We start from the raw sequence: 20,322 nt of genomic DNA, 5'->3' as shown, positions 1-20,322 counted from the left end.
TGGTTCAATAACTGGAAATTCATGCTTCCATCAGTCTGTGTCTGAATTATTACAAATAAAACTTGAGAGGGCCGAGCCGCCGAGGGGATCTTAACTTTCCCTCGTTGATTCGAAAAGCCTTTTACTGCCACAATCCGGGACTGCTGATATTGTTATGGCAAGAGTTATGCTCAATCTGGAACTGTTGATATTGTTGGTTCATTGCATGTTTATACCGATAAATTTGTATGCCAATAATCACTGAAATCAACTTGATAAATTTGTTGCCAGTAATCACTGAAATCAACTTGAATCAATCTGTTGCTTTGTGTGCATGATTTACACGTGTCATCGTAGCTAATTTGATTTTATCAGTGAAGCGTATATTATTATTTTTTTATCAGTGAAGTGTATATTATTATTTTTAAATCTGAGAATAACACGAAATGGATTCGCGATAGTCCGATAGCTTAATAATGAAAGTATGAAACTGTATGCACGCGATGACAATACATGCTATCCAGACGTACACGAACGTATCATCAACCTAAATAGTTCAAAAACCATGCAATGCATTCCTGCCATTCTTTTTCCTGAAAGATCCAGCAGAAGCTGGCTTTATATTATAAGGAGAGTGAAAACTTTACAATACCAAAGACTTCAAGCTCTCGCGATGTCTCTCAATGTATCAGGTGAACACGATTACGAGGATTCATTCGTACAGTCAACTACTTGTTGAACTGAGAAGAAAAAAAAATCTGACCAAAAAAAGAACCCGAATGTCCTGAACACCAAAGAATCCTACCTTATTATTTTATCATTATGACTGGGCAAATGGCCTACGCGCGCTTAAGTAAAACTACCATGATCGAAGCAATAGCCAAGAGGACGAAGGCTGATGGAGCATTTGCAAAATCTTTCTTGGAGTCCAGGATCATAGTCTTCAGCTTCCCCTTGCTCTGGCCCTCGTCCGAGGTTGCAACTAGATCTTGCATAATGCTTGAAAGGTTCGTCATCATCTCAGACACCAGTGCCTTCATTTTCTCCACGTAGCACATGAACGCTTCTCCAGCGCTGCCCAACTCACTGCTGTTCTGCACGGAGTCTGACTCACTGCCTTCGACCTCATCTTCGTTAAGCTCTGAGAGAGGGAAAGTAGTAAGAGCGGATAGCAGGTTAAATTTTGAAAAATCTACTCAATCAGATGAGCAAAATAGGCCGGGCACCTAGACTAATACTTACTCGTCGCATAGGTCTTGTAAAACTTCATAACCTTTTCATTCCTCATTACAGCGTTCCAAACATTCTGATCAGAAGCAAGTGAGGCAACAACTTCCTGCAACCAACAGTTATCATAAAATGATCTGTAACAACTTTTATAAGCTTCCAAAGAGAAGAACTTTCAGAATTTAAAAGTAGAATCTATGCTTGCAGTAGAACCAGGATATTTTAATAAGGAATAAATTGAGCGCTTGAACCAAACTAACATAATAAAATGGAAAGTGTTACTCCAGAAAATATGAAGGCTAGAGATTTTGTGATCAAATGTCAAGCTTGCATGTGAAATTTCAATAATAGGGCTCAGATTTCACAAAACATCATTATCTTTTAGTGTTTGAAAAAGAGACATGTAATCCTCATTGACGCTAGCAAGCGATGGCACAACAACTTAGTAGTTGACTCTATTTACATTGGCAAAGTTTGTGGTAAGTACCTGTGCTTCAGGGCTATCCTGTAGCATTGTGAACGCTTGCACAACGCGTCCAGGGGCTCCAGAGGAAACAAGTGAAATTTCATGGTTATCCTCATGCTTAGAAGTTTTTGAATGAATAAGACCCTGAGATGATTCCGAATGAACAAGACCCTGAGATGTTTCCGAATGAACAAGATCCTGGGATGCTCCTAAATCAACAAGACCCTGTGTTTCTGAATGAACAAGATCCTGAGGTGTTTCTGAGTGAACAAGACCCTCCTGACCCACCTTTGTAGGGACATCAAGGTCACCAGAGGGGAGAGGCTCCAATTGAGCAGACTTAGCACTATTTAAGAGAAAACAGGTCATCAGTTTTTTTTTGGGGGGTAAAGAACAAGGAAGAGCAGTGAAGCATAAAACCTTTATATAGAAGGAAAATAACAAAAGCACAATAGAATGATTTTACGGTTTGAACAACTTCAAAATAATTTGTCTACATATTGTTAACATTTTTCTCAGGCATACTTCGCATATATATATATGGAGATATTCATTGTCGAAACATACTGCAAATTAAGAAGCAGTGATGAGAAAGAAAGATTCAAAAACTTTTAAACATATTTAAAATAAACATGTGAATGAACAGCAAAGAGGCACATCATGTTGCAACAATCTCTATATATGTTATTTCTAAAAACAAGGAGAAAAACATCACAAGTAATACTACTCTAACGCTCTACTACAAATACTATGAATATATGCTTCGTCACTTCATCAAAAGCCAATAGATGCGAATAACTTTTTTTTTCATTACTGCAAAAGAAATTATAGTCCGCTAGAAGTCATTGTATAATGAATAAACTTATCCACGCATCAGTGTCCAATAACTATGAACCATAGATCACACCACACACATGCATGATTCGAATAAAACTACCGGAGGCCACAACCATGCAGCGGATGGAGCAATAGGATCACCGATCACACGAGCACATTCAACGGCTATGAGAAAACTAAAAGCGTGAAGGGCAAGGTGGTGGCAAAGTTACGCACAACTGGAAGGACTCCTTGAGGTCGAGGGTGGCGGCCATGGCCTCCTCGTGGGTGGGCACGGGGCCGAACACCTCGCGGTCCGGGATGACCCAGTCGTCGATCGCCGCGTAGGTGGACGCCGCCTTGCGGCCCTCGCCCGCCGCCGATGGGGCTGTCTGGGGCGCCGGGGAGGCCGGGAGGACGGCGCGGCGCACGGCCGAGGCGGAGCGGTAGCCCCCGATCATGGCGGCCTTCGCCGCCGCGCGGATGGACCCCCCTCCCATGGCTGGCTTCCCGTCGAATCGATCTCGCCGCCGCCCTAAAGCAGCTCCGGTGGAGAAGCGATTAGATGGAAGCGGGAGTACGTTGGAACAAACTAGTACTATTATTATAGCGGTGAAAATGAAACGAAAAAAAAAAAGGAAATAATCGCTGCGGATAAAAACGCGTGGGATTTTTTTTTCCTTTTATTGTAAGGAAGGAAATGGCCCATTTGCCTTGGCGGCTGCGGGACCCCCTCGCCCGATGGATCCGCATGGTGAAATGTTCGGCCAGATCAGTGCCGTCCAACGGGAAACGGATGGATGGGATCGTATCCCGCGATAGCCGCTCAGTTCGATGGTTATCTTTATTTTAGCTGCGCGAAATTAGTTCTAGAAGTTAAATTCCGTGGATAACAACAGATCTCTCTTTCGACGGGGTTTGCGCGGAACTCGAGGAAACCCGGCGCAACAGAATTTTGAAGGTTAAGAAGGGGAAAACTATTTTAATCCCGGATATTCTATTGTTCTTTGGATGTCATTATGAAAAGAGTAAATTTCATAAAACTACATGTTTTATGGTCTAAATTACAGAAAACCACATACAGTTTGACATTTGGCATTTAAGTACATATATTTTGGTCGTGTAGTTTCACAAAACCACACTATCGATGAATGGATTCACTCGCGAGATGATGTGATTGTTTCACATAGGACGAGGACATGGCATCCTATTACCAGCCATCACACAAAATTAACAGGATGCCACGTCCCCATCCTAGATGGAACAACCACATCATCTCACGGGTGAATCCATTCATCGATAGTGTGATTTTGTGAAACTAAACTACCAAAATATATATACTTAAGTGCCAAGTGTCAAAATGTGTGTGGTTTTCTGCAACTTGAACCATAAAACACGTAGTTTTGTGAAATTTACTCTTATGAAAAAAAATAAAAAAATTAAGAAGGTGTATTAATATGTGATGTAACAATACACAAACATGTAAATTCAAATTCAACTTCTACATCTCGTAAAAAAACAAATCAAACCGCAGCTGGTTAACGTATATCCAAAGTCAAATTTGTTTTTTTCGTTGCGATATGTAGAAGTTAAATTTTTAGCTGTATGTTTGTGGAGTGATATATCACATGTTAATATATCTTTTCAAATTTTTTTAAATTTTTTCATAACCATTTAAGTGACATGCAAGCAACAAGAAGATATCCCCTCGACGGATCAAAATCCACTTTCCATCGCAGGGTCGTATAGTACTAACTCAATCGCGATGCTTTGCTTTGTGTCAGATTCAGATGTGTTCCGGTTCATATATACTCCCTCCGTAAAAAAAAAAGACAAACCCTGGGTTTCCGTGTTCAACGTTTGACTGTCCGTCTTATTTGAAAAAATTATGAAAAATATTAAAAAGGCAAGTCACGCATAAAGTATTAATCATGTTTTATCATCTAACAACAATGGAAATACTAATTATAAAAATATTTCATATAAAACAGACAGTAAAATGTTGGACACAGAAACCCAGGGTTTGTCTTATTTTGGGACAGGGAGAGTAGCTAGCCACGAATTTATCGGACGAGTTTGATAAAATGTGATGGGTGTGTCTAGTTTATAAACACCATATCCGCCAAACTTCACCAAGACACATTACTATCCAGGTTTGAAACACGAGACATAGGTACGATGCACATTATTCAGACATACATGCGATGCACATTATTCTTATCAATAAATTCTGGCTTCTAACGGTAGCTTGAATTCAGTCGATGCTTCCATGAGCCTTTTCTTTTCACGACAGAGATTTTGTTTTCTTGGTTGCACAAAAGTATTGTTCGGAAAAGATTATGTTTTTTTCGTTGGTTGCATGACTGTAGCTGAATTTTCATTTTTATATATCAACATATTCATTGTTAAATTTATGAGTAAATTATATTGACGGTATATAAACTTGTTAGGTAAGTATTTAAGTATACATAAACTTGTAAAATGCTCGTTACAGTATTTGAACTTATCTAGTTTGTGTGTGAAAATAACTTGACATTGTTAACTTTATACCAAGCTGGTGTTGATTAGAATGTGACATGCATACATGTATTGAATATTCATAAAACAATATATTTATAATTTTGATCTTTATTTTATCATTCATAATTGAAATAATGAATTCTATATATTTCTAACTCTTGTGTCATTGATCAGTATTTATATTTTTTTTCTACTATCATGTATATCTCATTCTATCTTTTAGTGAACATATGTATTTCTAAATAGCGATATTCTCACATATATGTTTATATGGTATCCTAATCAGCACTTAAATCAACAGGATTAGCCATGTAGTGTTATTTTGGCCTTAGTCCGCACGAACAGAAGTTTATACACCAAAACGAGTATTTTTACAAGTTTGTGCGCTAGATTGATAAGTTCGTGAACTGCTGATGTAATTTACACTAAATTTATCATTTGAGCATTATTTTTAAAGCAATATATTTACTTTATCATAATAAAGCTATCTCGCCGCCTCGCACTCCTCGTCAAAGGGAGATCGCCGCGGCCGCTTCGCTGTGCCTGGCTGTGACCGGATGCACACGGTCCCGGCCAGTCCCACCCTGCACCACAACACCAGCGCGTACTTACTTACACATGCATTTGCATTCGCTCATACCCAACGTTTGTATCCGCTTGCCGCCTTGCCCTGGACAACGAAAGGAGCTTGAATCCCATCGTTGTCATTGGGTCTAACTTTAGGAGGCCGTTTTGCACAAGCAAACTCAGGACCCGACGCCGACGGCTGTGCAGACAACCAAACACCCGTAGATGGATTTAATAACTCGAGTGGATGTCCAACCGTTTATTACATGTCAACTAATTGGTTATAAAATATTTTCAAAAAAATTAACAAGATAGATCAATATATAATATATCACTCCACAAACATGCAAGTTCAAATTCAACTCCTACAAGTTGTAACAAAAATAACAAATTTAATTGTAAATATGTATATAGTAATTTAAGTTTTGTTTGTTATTTTTGTTACAACTTATAGAAGTTAAATTTCAACTTGCATGTTTGTGGACTGATATATAACATGTTGATCTATCTTATTTATATATTTTTTAATTTTTTTCATAACTATTTAAATGACATGTAATAAACGGGTGGACGTCCACTCGAGCTGTTAAAATAGTTTCCCCCAAACACCCCTGCATTACATTTACACCAGTTCTATGCGAAGTTAGAGCAACGCTAGATGCAAATAACCAAACACCGAGTCTACGTGCATCTACACGGTGACACGAGCTGTTCGACTCGATTGGGCTATATATGATGATCCTCTTGGGTTCACCTCATCAGGCCAAATGCCCATGCAAAGAAGTCGCCCGGTGAGTCAAAACCTCTGAAACAATTGGTCCAGAGATGGCGAGACTTAAAACATTTTGTTTACTCCCTCCATTTACTTTGATAATCATTTTCCCTCCATCTACGGTTGATAATCACATTTTTAAATCTAAAAAATTTATTTTGATAGGTATATTTTAATCCAATAGCCTATCCTCTTAATAAATTTCTCAGATTTAATGTAGATCTCTCCATTTTTTCACATAAAATTAGCTACATAGGTATGGAGAAATGTAAATATTTATGAATAGCTTGTTTACGAGAAATGACTAGTACTAGTACGTTTAAATAAATGATAAATAAAATTATTTATCTTTGGTCTATGTGATAAGATGAAATATGATTATTAAAAATTGACGGAAGGAGTAAAAAAAAGCTTCACCTACTACCGCAAATCATCATTTACCACCACCGCTAATCCGGGGAGCAGATACCGGAACCGAACTGGATCCCGTCACCAGGGTTGGTTGTTGGAGCCTTTGGACCAATCACGCACATCCAAATCGGAAAAAAAAAAAAACAAAACAAAACGGCGAGCTAGCACGCGAGGCCACATATGATTGGTGGATCGCCACATAATAATACCATCCCCTCCTCCCTCTCGTCTCTTCCTCCTCGCGCCGTCGCTCTCGCCTCGCCTCGCTGTCGCTCGCTCCTCCCAATCCGCGCTGCCCCCGTCCCTCCCTTCCCACACGCTCTGCCCTCCAAATAAAGTAAACCCGCGCGAGCCGCCACCGGTGAGGCTCCCGTCGCCGTCCGTACCCCGGCTCCCGGCGACCGCCGCCACCACCACCCAGGGTCCCCGCTTCGTAGGCGAGGGGGGAGGAGGAGACGACGCCATGGGGTTCTGGGAAGCCTTCCTCAACTGGCTCCGCAGGTACGCTCGTCGAAGCTCGCTCTTGCGTGGGGCATTGACGGGGGAGGGGATCGATCGATCGATCGATGCGTCGGGGATCTGGGTTAGGATAAGATAGTTTTACTGGATTGGATGGTTTTGCGGGCGCGCGAATAAGTATGGTATTGAGATAATTTTTTCCTTTTGCAACGTTGACTAACGGGAAATGTTGTTTTTGATGGGTCGATACACGCATACCCGCGTTTATTCCCGATATACGTAGGGGAATTTGGCTTCTTGTGGTCCTTTTCTGTTTTTCCAAGTTCAGATTTGGCCCCTTTTGCTACTTACAAGTACGCTGTAGGAACATTGTATGGCAGAAGCTTTTTTATCTGTTGAACAACACTATCAAATGGAGTATCGTATAAGCCAATCGAAGTATTATCAGGGCGCGTCAATCACTGTATTAATTGAACGTGCCTGCCCAACTGTATTCATTCAACGTGTCAATCAAAAATTCAAGGGAGGTGAGGGGATACAGAATTTGCAGAGTGATTTTGTATGTAACAGAGGGGTCTACTCTGTTAATTGTCATGAATATTCACATTACAAAGTTCTTGTATCATGGACTGTAGAATTAGGACGATGTTGGCCATGCTTGCACTGAATTTCAATCATTGGTATGAAAAAGAGTTGTGGTAGGCTATGATTAGTTCCACATCTACCTACCGGCGGTGGCCAAGTAAGTTAGTATGAAAACAAAGGAGCCCTCATCACATGCACTGATTGGGTAGTGGAGAACTTCCTTTGTTTCTTTGAGGCACTACTTCGACGTAATGACATGTGGGCCAACTTCTGGTTTATATTAGCGAGTAAAATGGATATGCTTTGTTACTAATATTGCTTGATGAGGATTCAACATATATTCCTTTATATGCAGTCTTTTTTTCAAGCAAGAGATGGAGCTTTCCTTGATAGGGCTTCAAAATGCTGGGAAAACATCGCTTGTGAATGTCATTGCTGTAAGTATCAGTTTCTTAATTATTTATTCACTTGCTGAATTATAATGATTTCTCATGGATCACCATGTAATCTGCAGACAGGAGGCTTTAGTGAGGACATGATTCCTACTGTAGGATTCAACATGAGAAAGGTGACCAAAGGTAATGTCACAATAAAATTGTGGGATCTTGGAGGCCAGCCAAGATTCCGTAGCATGTGGGAGAGATACTGTCGTGCAGTTTCTGCAATTGTGTAAGTTCCTTTCCTGTCTAATTTGATGCATGTGCAGCAGGAATTGCACTATACTCAGTAGTTGTCATGCTTAGTTGGTTGTTGCTTACACATGCTAACCAATTATTTTCATGTCATTTTGATTTGACCACTGCTGAAATTTAGGCAAACTTCATCAATGAAATTTAATTACTAGACCCCATAGACAGAAGTAGCTTCATATTGTAGTGCACATTCACTGGTTTCAAAAGCTTAACCTGGATAGTTTAGGTGAAACATGGGATTTTGTGCAGATCTTATGTTCTTGAGTTTAACCTCTTTATTTCTCAACTAAACTGTTCTTAGGCTTTTGTAAGGCATACTGCACTTTTCTTCCCTCTGCCTTATGTCGTAGTTATCCTTGTGCAAGGATAAGTCAGTTTGAATTTGCCTTGCCTATTGGATATTGGATATTCTAGAAAAAGATGATGCTTTTATTTATTTGATCAGACTTTTTTAATTTTGCATTATTGAAGATAATTATGATGTCTTGTTTATCTTTATCTTCTATTTTTCTTTTTTTGCTTTTTTGTTCACTTGGCGCATGTTCTAAATTCTAATATGTAACCCCTCTAGCTGACTTCTCCCCTTAAAATCTGGTTCGTTGTTATATTATTTTATTTTTCGTTGCTGGTGGCAATAATTGACTTTACAAACCATGGGGAATGTTTTGGGTTCCTGCAGGTATGTTGTGGATGCAGCCGATCGAGAGAACATGGCTATTGCCAAAAGCGAGCTCCATGATCTTCTGAGCAAGCCTTCTTTGACTGGGATCCCATTACTAGTCATTGGCAATAAAATTGACAAACCTGAAGCTTTCCCTAAGCAAAGCTTCACAGACGTAATGTAAGTACACGCTAAGCTATTACAGACCGATAAGGTTTTCTTACGCACAAACCTGTGTTCGACAAGTTATATGTGACATTGCAGGGGGCTAAAGACAATCACTGACCGAGAAGTTGCATGCTTCATGATATCATGCAAGAACTCGACAAACATTGACTCTGTCATCGACTGGCTCGTGAAGCACTCAAAAAAGAAGAATTGATCTAAATTTTTAGCTTTTGAAGTACGCAGATTCTCTCTTTTTGCATGTTGCGTAGCACTTGGCCTGTAAATTATGCAAGAGTTATTGTTGATCAGGGAGGTTGTGTTCATAATTTTGTAACCTGCTTTGGCATTATATTGGCAGACTGCATCTGGTATTGTGCACGCATGTGCTTCCTTCCGACTTACAAGAGGTTCCACCCTCGTGTTGCATACTTGCTTGGTGAATTTGAAATTATGCGTGATTTGTGGATCATATTGTTTACTTTGGATGAAACTAAAGGGAGACAAAAATGTTGATAAATCGATGCTGCAATGAATTGCAAATTTGTGCTTGAGACTCTGAGAGTAATAATATGTAGCATGAGAGAAATATTTAAACTATGTATTTGGTTCTTTTAAGTGAATTGCATCATCCTGGGAGAACAGTTGTATAATGTGTGCAGGTAAGTAAAGGTGCTGGAGCACCACCTTGCAATTTCTTGTACAGTTTGTTATGAAATTAGAAGGGATTTCTACTTGTACAATTTGATATGAAATTAGAAGTGCAAAAGGGAAATTGCACGTTATGAGAAGAAATGGTTTAGGGAAAGTACGTTCATTTGCTATCAAGTTTATCTACTCGAAGAATTTTCTATCGGCATACGTTCGTTTACTATGAAGTTTTTCTACTCGAAGAATTTTCTATCGACCGAGGTTTGTCTTCCCCCGGGTCTGTTTTCCAGTGTTATAAGTTACAAAGCTTTGTTTCCAACATTTTTAGATTCCAAATACTTAATTTAATCTATGATACGAATAAACATATCATCTCACGTATTTTCTCTGTTTTTTAAATATATAACGTTGTTGATTTTTACAAACATGTTTAAATATTTATCTTATTCAAAGATCTTACACAACTATATAAGATATAAATCATGTTTAAAGTATTTTTAGTCATAAAACAACTCACAACAAAATAAATTATAGGTACATAATTTTTTTAATAAAAAAATAATTAAATATATGTTCAAAAGTCAACTATGTTATCTATTTAAAAATGAAAGAACGGAGGCAGTATATACCAGTTACGAGCTTCAAACAACGGGAAAACGAATTTCAAACTCGTTTATAAGAAAACAAAAAATCAAACTCCAATTGACCAAGGGTGAAGGGGGTCTTGACTCTAGTTCTAGTCGCCGCTGTCTTGCGGCCTCCTCCGGTCCAAGCCCCCTGATCCCCTGACCTCAAAGATGGCGGCGGCGCTGTCCAAGCTCCTCCGCCGTCGGCTGCGCGGCGGCGGGCACCGCCTGCTCCCGTCCCGTCCCTCCACCTCCGCCGCCTCCCAGCCACCTCCGCCGCCTCCTTCCGCCGCCACACCGCCACCACCAGGTGAGGTCTCAACCCTCCACCGCCCCCGCGAAATGCCACACGAGTACATCTGCGGAGCGAGACCACCGGTGCGATCCCCCCCCCCCCCTCGCTCTAACTAGGTTCATTTTCCCTTCGCAGGGGCAGGGAAGGAGGCGGGCGCGTGGTCCAAGCTCTTCCTCTTCGCCCCCGGCGCCATCACCTTCGGCCTCGGCTCATGGCAGCTCTTCCGGAGGCAGGAGAAGGTTCAAAGTTCACACCACGCATGCGCGCCTTGGTTCGTTCTCTATGTCTAGGGAAATGAAGGGGGGAAGAGGCCTCACGCCGTGGTTTTTTCTTGCCCTGTCGCAGATTGAGATGCTGGACTACAGGACGCGGAGGCTGGAGATGGAGCCCATTGCGTGGAACCAGATGGCCCCGTCTGATCTCAGTGCCGGGGTCGATCCGGCCACACTGGAGTTCCGGAGGATCGTGTGCGAGGGTGATTTCGACGAGGAGAGGTCGGTGTTCGTCGGGCCTCGCTCCAGGAGCATCTCTGGTGTGACGGAGAATGGGTATTATGTGGTCACTCCATTGATACCCCGGTCTAGTGAGCATGGCAGGTAAAAGGTTGTTGGAAACAGCATTGCGCTCTTGCGATGAAACTGTTAGTTCCGGTGAACGTGATGCCATCAATTTGGTTTAAGTTATTCTCAAGATTAGGATAGAGAAACGAATCAACGATGAACATAAGATCTACCTGACTAAAATGGAACTAACGTATCATTATTTGTCTCAGTAGAGAAGCTCTGCACAAGCCATAATCTCAAATTGGGGTGTATAGCTTCTAATAAATGTTTCTGCATTACATTACATTTCTGATAAGCTGAACTTCCACTTGAGGTTGTGTTGTGCGATATGCCATCTATCCATGCTTGGACCGGTATTAGCAAAGTTTTTCTTCTTCTTTTTTTCCCCGTGAAGATGTTGCGATCTTACAATTAGTTCTGAATTAAGTTTCTCCTCACGTTACTAACACAGAGAACACATAAAAAGAAACATAGTTGCCTGATGCTGTATTGCTTGCTTGAACCATAGAAACAAACTACATTGTCTTATTTCTTCCATGTTTCTTAAAATATTTGTATTTCTGAAAAATATTGTCAGTTCGTGGCCACCTATACTTGTGAATAGAGGGTGGGTTCCTCGTGATTGGCGTGATAAGAACGTACAGGATCACCAGGGCGTTAGAGAAGTTCCAGAATATAAAGAGGCTGATAAAAAGACAGATGGAAAAGGTTCATGGTGGAAGTTTTGGTCTAACTCTAAGGAGCCTGAACAATCTTGTGAGGTGATTTTGCATTCCTTTATTTGCGTCGTTTCCAACCTATTGCTTAAAAATGTTAATGCTTTCTGCTTTGCTCATCAGATCAAGTTTATGCATTGATATCTTATCAGCAACATGGTACATAAACTCATTGTGCATGATAACAATGTGACAGCACATTATCAAATATCTTTTTATGAAGAACCAACCAGGCGTGCTTTAAATCATTGGTTGTAGTTGTTGATGGTTTGTGTGTGGAAACCACTGTGATTATTGTCCGTGCATAAATTTGATGCAAATTGCTTTTCCACCTTTTGCAGATTGAAAAACCTGTAAAACCTCCTGTAAGAGTTTTGGGAGTTATCCGAGGAAGTGAGAAGCCCAGCATATTTGTTCCAGCTAATGAACCCAGTGTTGGCCAGTGGTTTTATGTGGATGTTCCCATGATTGCTCGTGCATGTGGCCTCCCTGAAAATACTATTTATATAGAAGATATAAATGAGGATGTCTCTCCAACAAATCCTTATCCTGTTCCAAAAGATGTCAGTACTTTGATTCATCACTCCGTGATGCCACATGACCATCTAAAATACACCGTTACATGGTAAGTGCCTATTAACTTCAATACCTTGCACATTCCTCATTGTTGGTGGGGTGTGTGAAATCTATAATAACTGCTACATTTTTATATGATGATCTATAATAATTGCTACAGCTTTACTTGACAAGTTTTATAAGTGCTATCTAGTTGATTACTTGATTATGACTATTCCATTCATTCTTGGATTGTTATTACTAGAAATGTTAAGACTCCCAATAGATAGTTAGATACTATTGCTCATATTAGAAAGGTTCAGAGCAATTTCCTACCGTATCGGGTACTCACTATCGCATTTAAGCCTTTTGTCTTTACAGAACTGCCAGGTGTAATCTGTTGATACCATTTGCTTCCTTAGATAGTTATGTGGTATTCTTTCACTAAATAATGTTCCAACTAAGTGGTAGGATATCATATATGCACATGAAATGCAATACTGTAGTGAAAATTGAGTTGCAGAAACTGGAGAATGTACATTACAAGAATGTGACTCTGGACTGGAGTAGGAACACATAGTATGGGGTTTGTATTCCAAACTCTCTGGGCTGGTTATGTACTGTGTTGTTCTGTTTCAGCTGAGACTGGAAAGCTGTTGTGTCTCCTTTATAGAAAAAAAAAATTATCCCAAACTCTTCTTAAGGTCTGCCCATATTACATCAGATTAGCTTGCATATGGCACATATATATGCAGGCAAATTTTCTCGCTGTAATCATGCACTAAAATTTTGCAATCGTCAGCTAGATACATAATTGTTTCTTTGACTGCTATGGTTACAGTTGGTATCATTCTTGCTGGTGTATTTGTGTGTTTATGACCACCTACTATCTTTCGTTGTTATTAGGTACACTCTTTCTGCTGCTGTGACTTTCATGGCTGCAAAGCGGATAAAGGCAAAGAAGGTTAAGTTATAGCGGAACATAAACCTGTCTCCTGCATCTTGTACTTATTTATGAAGCTCAAGTTCCCGCTGCTTCAGAAAGAGATGTTCGATAACCTGAGTACTGCATCTTCATCTCTCAGGCAATGATCAAAGTAGTCTTGCCACATTTGATATGATGTGCATCCATATGGGCATCTCGTAGTTGAACTCAGAGGATAGAAAAGTTTTGTTAGCAGCTTCTGATATCCTTGATTCTTTTGTTACGGAACTTACATTGAGGAAACAACGTAGACATTGTTATTTGTTTCTATTCTTTGTAGTTTTTTTGTTCAATGAGCTAGTCGTCCACGAGGTTGATGGTGCTTGCAGAAGCAATTTTACAGTACTTGCTGATTTTATCTGAAAAATAAAAACATCGAATCTGTTACACATCTGCCCCTAAGGCCTGGTTTAGTTTCTAATTTTTTTTTCAAACTTCCAACTTTTCTGTCACATCGTTTTAATTTCAACCTAACTTCCAATTTTAGCGTGAACTAAACACACCCTAGTTTGAAGAAAAAGTTTGGAACTAAACTCGGCCTTGTGTGCTGCCTCTGCCCAACAATGTACATAGTCAGTGTTGTTCAGTCCTCGTCTCTGCTCCAATTGATAGAACTGTTGAATGTCGATGCTGTTTTTCTGCTTACCCTGTGGACTTTGCTGTCAAGTGTTGTCCCTTTTATCGCCATCTGATAAATGGGGGCAGATGTGAATAGGTAAAGGGTTTTTTGAACCCTACATTTGTGCTCTCTGGCAAAAGCAGGTCAAGAATGCATGTGATGGTACCTCGAGAAGAGTAGATGCTAGCCGGCTAACCTTGCACAGTCAGTCAGTACCATGTACAACGTTCTGCATAAATAGCCATCTTTTATATGCACCTATGCGGCTATGCTGATATTTCACTCAATTAAGGAGCGTCACACTAACCCCTTAAATGATAAGCATGTGCTTTACACTAAAACACTTATTTAACACCGAAAGGTATCCTAGGTCACCTAAATTCTCCTCACTCTCTCAACGGCCACAATAAACCCAGGACTAGGACACAGGACACCATGTTTTGGACTCAAAAATAGCTGAACATAGGATTCTTGTTCCTTGGCCATGCGTGTTCTGCGAGAATGCAATGTGGCATCTTGTGTCCATGACCGGTAACTGTCAATGGCGGGGAACAAATGGTCACGTGACTTGCAGAGTTTGCACGTAGCAGCAGTACTCCATTGTCTCCACTAAAATGAGCACCATGAGAACATCGCAGTGTTGCAATCTGCAAGCATGATAATATTACCATGATGAGTCCAGTAGTAAAAATCACTAGCATCAGCGACTCCGAAGCCTGGATTGATTTGGTTCTAGCGAACCAATGGCAGCACGGTGACAGGTCTGGAAGGGGGCCGAAAATGTCAAAGAGTAGCCGTCCTAGTGATTGGAGCTGGAATCATGGCAGAATGACTGCGTTGCCAGCTTTTTTTCTTTCCTTCTTTTCCTCTTCTCCAGTTCTCACCTGCTCTCTCTCTCTCTCTCTCTCTCTCTCTCTCTCTCTCTCTCTCTCTCCATTTTTTTCTTATTTTTAAAGAGACATATTCTCTCGCAGATTGAGATCCTCTCTAGTAGAATACACGGTGTCTTTATCACTAACATGTGGACCCAAGAATCATCGGGTCTACATGTTAGTGACAAAGTCGCGTAATTTTGACTGCAGAATCCTAATCCATTCTCTCACATGGCAGTGCACCTAGCACAAAGGAGGCCAATAAATACGATGGCCCTTCATTAGTAAAGCTACCAAGCTTTTTTACACTTACAGAAAGGTGCGGTAAAGCCAGGCTGGCTATATAAGTATCAAAGTGTAAATGATAAGGGCATATTTGTAAACAAATCATGAGCAAAACATAGCAAAAAGGGAGGATAATGTAAGATTGCACTTCTCTTCCCTTTCTAAGGGAAGGGAGGAGCTTCCCCTTAGATATGTTGCCATGTTGGTGGTCTGAAAAAGTTTTTTTTTTTACCAAGTAAACGCTGGACACTAGGGAATGACACAATGTCAAATTTATCAACAAAGAGGGTGAGCGCGGTCGCGGAGAACACAAGAGCTGCACCATAACATCTGCGATACCCTAGACGGGTCCAAAAGGTTTGTTGTCGATACAATCACTAGGTGTGTTTGTTAATTTCTTTTGATACATGGGTTACCGGTTATCGTATAGGAATATCCAATAGTTTTGAAGTAGTAAAATATTGGGATAAAAGTTGGAGCATTCTGAGTATCTTCCCCTTCCATTCCTTGCGTATAAAAGAAAGAAAATCTCCGTCTCGGATGCTTCGCTCCTTGCGCCATCTCGCGGCTGAACAGGGGAGGTGGCGAGCAGAGCAGGGGAGGGGAGGGGAGGGGAGGGGATCCTGCAGGTGAGCACCCACGTATCCTCCTCAGAATTCATCTCTCTCTCCCGCCGGGACTACTTCTGTCTGGAATTTGCTTGCGTTCGTTAATCCTAGCTTCTCTTCTAGATCTGGATTCTGGAAGAAGTTCTTCAGCTCTTCTCTTAATTTCAGAGCCTTAACGTTAATACAAGTAACAAACAGTTTGTTGTTTGTTCCCCCAAACCCCCATGTCCCAAGTTGGATCCGCCCCTGCAAATTGGCCGCTGGAGCTCGGGATTGCCGTCAGCGCCGCCGCGTGCTCTGTTTTGGCCACCTCCGACTCGCCTCTCCAAGCCACCATAGCCCAATCAAATTAGTGAAGCCGACAAGTTCAACAAGTTTTAGAGTCCTAAATATGCATTTCAGAGTTTAGTGACCAGGATGACATCAGACTAGCAAGTTCAAGAATCAAGGACCACAGCTGTATTCTTTTTTTAGATAATGGAATAAAACATCCCGGCTTTTACTCATCAGAGCACCACAGCTCTATTCTTTAATTAATTATTAGGGTATGATTACTTAAAATGTGCACTAAGCACCTTCCATTTTTACTTGTCAGGTTCTATAGTATATTATATACTTGATGACTGGTTAATCCCATTGGTCTGGTGGGGAGATCTTGAGAGATAGATATTTATCTACAGTAAATCATCAGCACAGCAGAAAATGCCGGCAATTATGTTATGCAGTTGTAGCGGGGACCAATCCAAGTTTGAAGAAATGCCTCGATCGCCTGAATCTCTTGCGACGCGGGATTACTCAGCAACTGGTTCTTCTTCAAGGATAGGAAATCGAGAATCAACTCCTGATGACAACCAAGTAAGCGAAGTGGAATCAGACCTGAGAGAGACCCTTTCACTAAATTATGAGGTTTGTCTGAATCCTTCCCTCTTCCGAGAAGATAAGCTATATTTCTGGTTTCCTCAGTGTTGTATTCATTGTGGCTAATGTAACAGGAAGCCCGGGCATTGCTGGGTAGACTGGAACATCAGAGAGGAAACTTTGATGCAGCATTGCAAGTTCTTCAGGGAATTGATATAAGAAGCCTGATGCCACGAATGACTACTGCTATTGCTGACAGTGTCAAGCCTAGAGGTCCTCCACGTTCACGAAAGAAAACCTCACAAGTGAATGGAATGCTGATGCATATGTCTATGCACTCTGTAAGTTTGCTTCTCGAGGCCATATTGCTTAAAGCGAAGTCTTTGGAAGGTCTTGGTAGAGTGACAGGTACTGACCAGATTCTTTCCCTATGTTTTTTTTTTCTTCTTTAGAAAACGATTTGTATGTTTTCTCATTTTGAACTTTAACTTTTGCCATATGAAATTTGGAGGGCAACTCCAAGCCCTGGGAAAAGAACTGTTACTCTAATGTACGTGGGCTACCATCTTAGTTAATAAGACTTTAAACAGAAGTGGAAACATATGTGTTGGACAAATCCAAATTGTTGTGATACTTTTGTTTACATTATAGGAGTGATTATTTCTACTGATCATCTCTCATTTGGAAGAGCTATGTCACATCCAATAGGAATTTTACTCTTATTTTATCTTGAAATGGCAGATGCTGCAGAAGAATGCAGAACCATCATAGACATTGTCGAGTCTGCATGGCCATATGGTGTCCCCGAAGGTACTTCTGAAGAGTGTAAGTTGATAGACATTTTCCACTCTGCCCTAGAATATCTTCCTAAGCTTTGGATGAGGAGTGGTTGTTGTGAGGAAGCCATCATCGCATATAGGAGGGCTCTTGCAAAGCCATGGAATTTGGATTCTCAAAGGTCTGCAAATTTACAAAAAGATTTAGCAGTGACTCTGCTGTATTGTGGTGCTCAAGTGAAGTTTACTCAAGAATTTGATCAACACAAGCCAGCAACTCCTAGGAACAACATGGAGGAAGCAATTTTGTTGTTGCTGATACTTACAAAAAAGTTAGCCCTTCAAGAAATAAAGTGGGATCCTGACCTTGTGAACCATTTGATGTTTGCACTCTCATTATCAGGCCATTATGAAATCTTGGCTAGCCATCTGGAAATGTTGTTGCCTGGAACCTATAACCGATCAGAAAGATGGTATATTCTTGCGCTCTGCTACAGTGCAGCTGGCATGGATGATAGCGCCTTAAACATTATAAGGAACGGTTTCAACGTATTAGAAAGGAAAGGGAAGCCTCATATTCCATCTCTTCTTTTAGGAGCCAAACTATGTTGTAAGAACCCAAAGCGTGCTTCTGAAGGAATAAAATTTGCAGATAAAGCCATGAAGTCTTTCAGAAAGCATGATTTCCATTTTGTCAGTGTTGTAAACCATCTTCTTGGTGTTTGCTATGGACCTTTTGCTAGATCCTCCACTTCTCATGCAGAAAAATTGAGATTACAAGATGAAGCACTGAGGTTGCTACAGGATGCTGCTGCAATGGCAAAGTATAGCCCTGAAATTATGTATAGCCTTGCTTGGGAAAATGCAATGCAGCGTAAACTGAATGCAGCTGTTGAAAGTGCAACAGAATGCGTTGAGATGGTGATGGGAAGTTTAGTTAGTGCCTGGAAGTTACTGATTCTTGTGTTATCTGCTCAGCAAAATTTAAAAGAGGCCGAAGCAGTAGCAAATATTGCAATAGATGAGGCTGAGAAAGAGGATCAGATGGGAATTTTGAGGCTAAAAGCACACATTCAGGCCTCACGTGGACAGTTCAAGTCTGCAGTAGAATCATTTCGGAGTTTGCTTGCAATAATCCAAGCAAAGAAAGAAATCTGGAAGCAGACCCCTTATGACAAGGTACGATCACATTGTCCCTTTCACCTCTTTTTGGAACTCAAAATGTTTGTGTTGTATTCTTCTTTCTTATACACTTTGGCCTTTGCAGGTTAAATCCCTACAGAATTTAGAGATGGAAGCATGGTTAGATTTGGCGTCAATATACACGAAGCTTGAATCATGGCATGACTCAAATGTCTGTCTTGACAAAGCCAAATCTATCAGTTCTTTCTCTCCCAAGTGCTGCCATGTCAGAGGTAAATATTCTCAAGCACTTCAAAATATATTTATGTGCAGCATAAAGAACCTCAATGTTAGATTGGGTTCATTTGCAAACACCTCCAGAAAATCAGGTTCTGCCTTGGCCATACAGAAGAAGTTTGAGTTTGGCTGCATCCAGAAGAAGATAGGCCTTCCCCTGAAACATGATCGATGGTGTCGTGTACTCGTGTTACTAGTTCAAGCTATATTATTAGTGCTTGGTAAAATTTTGTTGTGACTGGCAGACTTTAGTCAATGTGTCTGAGCAAAATTAAACCCAAAAAAAACAAAACTGGGGGAATGCACCTTTCAGATTATTTGGTACTATGGTCATCTAACATAGTAGTAATTCATTTCACGGCTTATGATTTTGGAAAATGCTAACATGATAGCCTCCGCTGCAGGCCTTATATTGCAGGCTCAGTCCTTGCACCAGGAAGCCCTGACGGCGTTCTCGCTCTCCCTCTCCATCGATCCAGACTATGTCCCAAGCATGGTTTGCATGGCAGGAATTCTAACCATTCTTGGAGGGAAATCATTGTCGATCGCAAGAACGTTCCTCCGTAATGCCCTCCGTTTGGAACCCACAAGCCATCAAGCCTGGCTGCGCCTTGGACTCGTCTTGAAATCTGAAGGATCACTGCTTGAAGCGGCCGACTGCTTCCAGGCAGCCTACGAGCTCCAGGAGTTATCGCCGATACAGGACTTCTCAGAGCACCTCCCCATCATGCTGCAATAGGAACGCAATAGCCCAGGATTCCTTGTAGAAATTACCTCTCACTTCTCAAACTGTGGCAACGCATTCTGTAGAAATCAGAAATTATGTGGATCTAGTTGCAAACTTGCAACTGTGAGCGTCTTTCTGTTGACGTCCTTACCAATTTTGTTCGTTCTTAGATTTTGAAAGATGTAGGAAAAATGCAATCGAATGAAGCATGCTGCCTTTATCAAGGGAAAAATAATGTTATGCATAGCCTTTTTCTCCCATTGAATGGAGGTGATTTATTATTTTGTGGATCAGGTTTGTAGAATTTGTAGAAGACAACGGTCCATATATCATCATGCAGCCCAAAAAAACATTTGGCGTTCTTTACTTTACATGCATTGCACTTCGACATTTCTGTGGTAACTGATAACTCACAGCTACGCGGCTTATACCTTCCCACGGATCAAT

General features: G+C 40.8%; 4 protein-coding genes across 5 annotated transcripts; 3 read left to right on the top strand and 1 right to left on the bottom strand.

Moving 5' to 3' along the window:
- Positions 1-389: 389 nt before the first annotated feature.
- LOC127768534 (uncharacterized) lies at positions 390-3,079 on the bottom strand. The gene is made up of 4 exons (XM_052294142.1): positions 2,726-3,079; positions 1,694-2,018; positions 1,222-1,315; positions 390-1,120 (listed from the first exon to the last, which is right to left on the bottom strand). The coding sequence occupies exons 1-4, from the start codon at positions 2,986-2,988 to the stop codon at positions 819-821; spliced, it is 984 nt and encodes a 327-aa protein (XP_052150102.1). The 5' UTR covers positions 2,989-3,079; the 3' UTR covers positions 390-818.
- A 3,895-nt stretch (positions 3,080-6,974) lies between these two features.
- Positions 6,975-9,792, top strand: LOC127768904 (ADP-ribosylation factor-like protein 8a). The gene is made up of 5 exons (XM_052294576.1): positions 6,975-7,259; positions 8,158-8,239; positions 8,317-8,471; positions 9,174-9,335; positions 9,420-9,792. The coding sequence occupies exons 1-5, from the start codon at positions 7,222-7,224 to the stop codon at positions 9,535-9,537; spliced, it is 555 nt and encodes a 184-aa protein (XP_052150536.1). The 5' UTR covers positions 6,975-7,221; the 3' UTR covers positions 9,538-9,792.
- Positions 9,793-10,676: 884 nt separating this feature from the next.
- On the top strand, positions 10,677-14,102 carry LOC127769039 (surfeit locus protein 1). The gene is made up of 6 exons (XM_052294738.1): positions 10,677-10,907; positions 11,028-11,131; positions 11,238-11,488; positions 12,033-12,216; positions 12,513-12,796; positions 13,633-14,102. The coding sequence occupies exons 1-6, from the start codon at positions 10,769-10,771 to the stop codon at positions 13,700-13,702; spliced, it is 1,032 nt and encodes a 343-aa protein (XP_052150698.1). The 5' UTR covers positions 10,677-10,768; the 3' UTR covers positions 13,703-14,102.
- Positions 14,103-15,702: 1,600 nt separating this feature from the next.
- Positions 15,703-20,168, top strand: LOC127766479 (protein NPGR1). Of its 2 annotated transcripts, XM_052291515.1 has the most exons (7): positions 15,709-15,844; positions 15,918-16,116; positions 16,691-17,001; positions 17,088-17,361; positions 17,695-18,908; positions 18,997-19,144; positions 19,553-20,168. In XM_052291515.1, the coding sequence occupies exons 3-7, from the start codon at positions 16,798-16,800 to the stop codon at positions 19,885-19,887; spliced, it is 2,175 nt and encodes a 724-aa protein (XP_052147475.1). In that variant the 5' UTR covers positions 15,709-15,844; positions 15,918-16,116; positions 16,691-16,797; the 3' UTR covers positions 19,888-20,168. The 2 variants fall into 2 exon arrangements, with proteins under 2 accessions (XP_052147474.1, XP_052147475.1); XM_052291514.1 differs by lacking the exon at positions 15,918-16,116 and having other exon boundaries at positions 15,703-15,844.
- The last annotated feature ends 154 nt before the right edge of the window (positions 20,169-20,322 follow it).

Source organism: Oryza glaberrima, chromosome 3 (assembly GCF_000147395.1).
Source record: "Oryza glaberrima chromosome 3, OglaRS2, whole genome shotgun sequence".
Taxonomy (NCBI): domain Eukaryota; kingdom Viridiplantae; phylum Streptophyta; class Magnoliopsida; order Poales; family Poaceae; genus Oryza; species Oryza glaberrima.
This window is presented reverse-complemented; position numbering and strand designations above follow the sequence as displayed.